The following is a 5,019-nucleotide window of genomic DNA, read 5'->3' on the forward strand; positions in this document are numbered from 1 at the left end:
CCTACACTCAGACTCTGCACACACCCCTCAGATCTTGGCTACTTCTCCTGACCCTCAGTGACCCCCAGACCTGGCCGCCCGCAGCCCAGCACGACAATGAGACATGGAGAGGGGAAAACCCTCTGAGCATGGAGGGGGATGCTTACCTTCCTTGAGACTTAAGTCCTTGGCTGCAGCTCTTGCAGCGCTGTTTGCTTGCCCGGGGGTGGGGGGAGGCTGGGAGCAGGGGAGTGCACCCCCCACTTTGTAAAGCCCCGCACTGCTTTCTGGCCCCAAGCCCTGGCCTGCCCGTGAAGAATAAACCAAGTGGTGTAGGCTCACCCATTGCGGTCATATTTCTTGAACACTGGAAAAGCTTCTAGGGGGTCTCCAAGCTGCGGGGAGATGGGGGAAGAAGAAATAAGAGCATTAATAACTAACGAGAATAAGCCAAGCAAGCTCTTGTCTGAGCTGTCTGATGGGCAGGAGAGGCTGAACAGAGAGAGCTGGGCAGAGCCAGTAGTAAGCACTTACTTTATTGGCTGCTTCCACCTTGGCGCAGACAGCGTCCATGGCGGCCCGTTCCTCCAGCCGCTTCTGCTTCTTCTCCTTGGCTTTGCTGGACTTTCTCTGGAACAAAAGGACATGAATTTATAGCAGAAGGGTCCTCACCTGGAACACAAGAGCTCAAGGGAGGAACAGAGGAGCAGCTGCTGTCAGTGACCAGCTTGGAAAAACTACACATCCCAGCATGCACTGCTCCAAGAGTCCATTGTTTCCATCAGAGCACTGCCTTCTGGGACACAGAGTTTTCGGAGGCCTCCTTGAAACCTGTTTGATTGAATGCCAAGGTGTATTTTTGGCCAGCACAGAACCCGTGTTGTTCAGCACTAGCTCCAGTCATGAAACACCGCACCACAGAAATCCAGAGAGGACACAGGGAAGCCGCGTTAAAGCTGCCTTCCAATCCAAAAATGTCCATCCCCAGGTGAGGGGCTGGGGAATTTTTGCCCTACTCACCCACCAAATATTTTATACTGGTTTTACATCCACACTATAAACTGGGGTAGAAACACCGCATTCATAGAATTAGAGAGAAGTCAGGCTGGAAGGGAGGTCCAGAGATCACTTAGTCCAGGGGTGGGCAATTATTTGGCTGGAGAACCACTTCGGGAGTTTTGGTGACTTGTCGCAGGCTGGGTCAGCATTTCCACCCCTGTCGCTCTGTCCCACAGCCCACAACAGCTTACCACAACTCCCTAAGTAGCTCTGCCTCAAGGCCCAGAGATCCCAAGGCTTGCATGGAGACTGGCCTGCACGAGCGGGATGTGCTCTGCCACCCAGATGGGATGGTGCTGCAGGCACGGAGGGAGTGGCATTCAGGAGCAGGATGCGATTGCAGGGTGGTGACAGCGCAGGCCAGGACCCAGGGCAGAGCCACAACCTGCTCCCCGTGTGCCCCTGCCTGTAGGACCAGTGCTCATTACAGGGACATGCAGAGAATAGATTGTGGCTCTGCTCTGGGCCCCAGCCCCACATTGTCACTGCCCTGTGAGCCCATCCGCAGCCCCACTTGCTTCTGGACGTTGCTCTCCACCCGCCCACAGCCCCGTTCCATCTGCCTGGCCAAGCACATCCCAGTTGTGCGGGTCCTGGGCCGGCCTCAGTGGAGACCCTGCCTGCCCACTCCATCTGGTGCCCCTGGCAGTGGGTGTGGGACAGATGAGCCAGGAAGCCCAGGCAGGAGGGCTGGATCCAGCGGCAGCTGCAACACTGGCAGTGGCAGTGCTGCTGGGGCTGCCAGGAAGCAAGTCCAGCCTTTGTGCTGCTCCAGCTCCGCTGCGTGCCCAGGGGCAGCGGGAGCAGCTGCACAAGCCACGGCATGGGCTGCTCCTTGTGCCTGGGCTGGGTGGGGCCAAGGAACCCACCACAGGGCGGATAAAACCCCTTGGTGGGCTGGATCTGGCCCACGAGTCATATTTTTGCCCATTCTGATCTAGTCCAATCCCTTGTGTAAGACAGGACTGTCCCTATCCAAACCACCCCATATATCCTATTTGCTTCCACCAATCCCCAAAAACCAGACTATGGACTCAAGACGCACGCAATTTCATTGCAAAGAGACCCAGGCAAGCATCCCAGAAGCAAAGAAACCACTTGCCTGTCCCGGTGTGACCCAGGGAGGGAGAATTCACAGGCATGTGCTAGAGCCTCGGATGCTTTTTAACCATGGAAATTGCCTCTCCTGGCATGTTTGTGAATCACTTGCCGGGTGCTGCTTTGATAGGCAGGGCTAAGTGGGGATGAATGGCAGAAAGCCTCTCCCGACAGCCCCGGGCATCTCCGGAGAGGCTGGATTTGCTGCGCTGGGTCCCAGGAAAAAAGGAGGAAAGCAAACAGTGACATCTGGCAGGAGACAGCAAGGCAGTTAGCGCATCTGTCGCCGGGTTTATGAAGGCGGCTGCCTGCAGGGTGGATATTTTGTGCTCCAATCTCAGCCCCTAAAGAGCTGAACATGCCAGTCAATCATGCAGGTTGCAGTGTCAACACCAGGGCAGCCTGCTAAGTCCTTTCCAGCCACCCAAAGCAGAGAGAAGGCAATTCTGCAATGAATCCCGATTCAAAGCCTGCCTTAGCCAGGGCTGTAAGATCTCCGAGCTGACAAAGACTCAATAAGAGGCCCCGAGTTCAAATCAGGACGCCGGCGCTGCAGACACGTGGTTGGCAAGTATGCTGGCCTGCTAGGGAGCGGGGAAGGACAGGTGCCAGGGGCGAGTCACAGAAACCCGTGGTGGCAGGGTGATCTCCTTGCATGGATTACTTCGCGAGGAAACATTTCCCATCCCTAGCAGGGAGGCAGCTGGACTCCCCATGCTGAGAGCTGGGTACTTCAGCTCTAACCCCGGGATCTACTTCTCTTCACCCCTGACCAATCCTTTGAAAGCCCAGGGCAATTGCAGGCTCTTGTGCCAATTAACAGTGCTGGTTAGGCCTAAGGGAGGGGGTGGTCTGATGTGGTGGGATCAGATAGGACCCAGGCATCCTGATAGCTTGTTTTAAGTCATTAGGCTCCACAACCCTCCAAGAACTCAGCACCCTGTCTCCTTACCCCAAACCTCTGACAACCAGATAGGACTCAGGAGTCCTGACAGCCCATCCTAACCCACTAGGACTCAGCACCCTCTGGAAACCCAGGAGTCCTGTCTCCGTAGCCTAACCATCTCTGAGAACCATAGAAAACGAGGGCTGGAAGGGAGCTCAGGAGGTCACATCTAGCCCAACCCCCTGCTCAAAGCAGGACTATCCCCAACTAGATCATCCCAGCTAGGGCTTTGGGTACCCAGGTCTTAAACACCTCCAAGGACAGAGACTCCAGCACCTCTCTAGGTAACCCATTCCAGTGCTTCACCACCCTCCTAGAGAGAAAGTTTTTCCTAGTATCTAACCTCAACTTCTCTTGCTGGAACTTGAGCCCATTGCTCCTTGTTCTGTCATCTGCCACCACTGAGCACAGCCCAGCTCCAGCCTCTTTGGAGCCACCCTGCAGGGAGTTGAAGGCTGCTATCAAATCCCCCTCAGTCTTCCCTTCTGCAGACAAAACAAGCCCTTAGCCTTAGCCTCTCCTCACAAATCACGTGCCCCAGCCCCTCAACCATTTCCACTGCTTTCTGCTGGATTCTCTCCAATTTCTCCACATCCTTTCTGTAGCGGGGGGCCCAAAATTGGACACCGGACTCCGGATGTGGCCTCCCTAGTGCCGAATACCTGTCCTCAACCTGCTGGCAATGCTTCTACTGATGCAGCCCAGGATGCCATTAGCCTTCTCGGCAACAAGGGCACACTGCTGGCTCCTATTCAGCTTCTTGTCCACTGTGACCCCTAGGTGCTTTCCTGCAGAGCTGCTGCTTATCCAGTCGGTCCCAAGCCTGTAGTGGTCAGGTAGGACCCAGGTGTCCTGGTGTCCTGTCTTAACCCATCAGCCCACAACACCCTCCAAGAACCCACGGGTCCTGTCTCCGTCTCTGAGAGCCAGGGACAGGACCCAGGTGTGTCCTGTGATGTCTTGTCCTACCCCACCAGGCCCCGCCGCGCCCTCCAAAGCCCAGAGACCAGCCTCTCAAGGCCACATCCTAACCGCCAGGACACACACGAAGCACCAGTCAGCACATCTCACAGGCAGAAAGACTGCAGCTCAAAAGCAAGGCAGTCAGCAGTTTATTTTGGGCACTGCTCTAAGACCAAAGCCCAGGGAACGTGAGGACTCTCGTGGGAAAGTTTATTTGAACAGGTTTCCCGCTCCTGGGAGCTCCATGTGCTTTAAACAGACTCCAGATGGGGCCGTGCTGATGCCCCTGTTAGGGCTAAAACCTGTCAGTCCCTGGCTCTAGTGCTCAGGGTCAGCCCCGTTGTTAAACAGGGGGCCAGGAAAGAAGTTGAACCCTCCCAGTTGAACTGGCACAAACTGAAGGGGGGGGGGGGGGGTCCTGACTTCCTCTGCAGCGGGGGCACGGACCCTGCCTGGGATCTCTGAGCGTGTATTAACCACCTCCTTCTGGCCCTTGGCTTGGCTTCGTCTGGAGCAGCTGGACGTCTCAGGAGCTGCGCGCCAGAGTCGTTCCCAACTTTTAAGCCTCGGTTAGGCGGACACGTGGCCTAACCCTAACTAACATGTCTGGGGCTCTTCAGACGGCACCAGTCCTGTCTGGGGCAGGGGGGGTGGACTAGACGCGACCTCCCGAGGGGAGACAGCCCGGCCGCTCTAGGCTTCTGCTTTGCATCGAGACACGGGGAACAAGCTAGAAGTTAAACATCTCACCAAAACTCACCACTCGGCCACCTCCGCGCGGGCCCGACGCCCACAACAGCCCTCGCTGACCACGGGGGACGCAAGCCCTTCTCCCGAACCCGGCCCGAGCGCAGCCCGACTCCCCGGCGCCGGCGTTCAGAAGCGAACTCTCGTTGCAAAGCAAGAGCCGCCGACCGGACAGGCGCGTGTCCGCGCGACGGCGAGCCTCCCGAGCCGGCGGCACGGGACGGCCC

General features: G+C 56.9%; 1 protein-coding gene across 5 annotated transcripts in view; it reads right to left on the reverse strand.

Annotated features, from left to right (window-relative positions):
• The window catches only part of NAA40 (N(alpha)-acetyltransferase 40, NatD catalytic subunit), a 17,118-nt gene extending 12,181 nt beyond the window's left edge, over positions 1–4,937 (reverse strand). The window contains exons 1-4 of one of the 5 annotated variants that reach the window (XM_025193264.1): positions 4,806–4,937; positions 2,141–2,345; positions 514–609; positions 322–374 (exon numbers count right to left, since the gene is read on the reverse strand). In XM_025193264.1, the coding sequence (XP_025049049.1) occupies positions 322–374; positions 514–552 (92 nt within the window). In that variant the 5' untranslated portion in view covers positions 553–609; positions 2,141–2,345; positions 4,806–4,937. Of the gene's footprint in view, positions 1–146; positions 293–321; positions 375–513; positions 610–2,140; positions 3,330–4,805 lie in introns of those variants that run through there. The other 4 variants (XM_014526375.2, XM_025193265.1, XM_025193266.1 and 1 more) reach the window with 4 other exon arrangements.
• Between the last annotated feature and the right edge of the window lie 82 nt (positions 4,938–5,019).

Source organism: Alligator sinensis, unplaced genomic scaffold (assembly GCF_000455745.1).
Source record: "Alligator sinensis unplaced genomic scaffold, ASM45574v1 scaffold1860_2, whole genome shotgun sequence".
Taxonomy (NCBI): domain Eukaryota; kingdom Metazoa; phylum Chordata; order Crocodylia; family Alligatoridae; genus Alligator; species Alligator sinensis.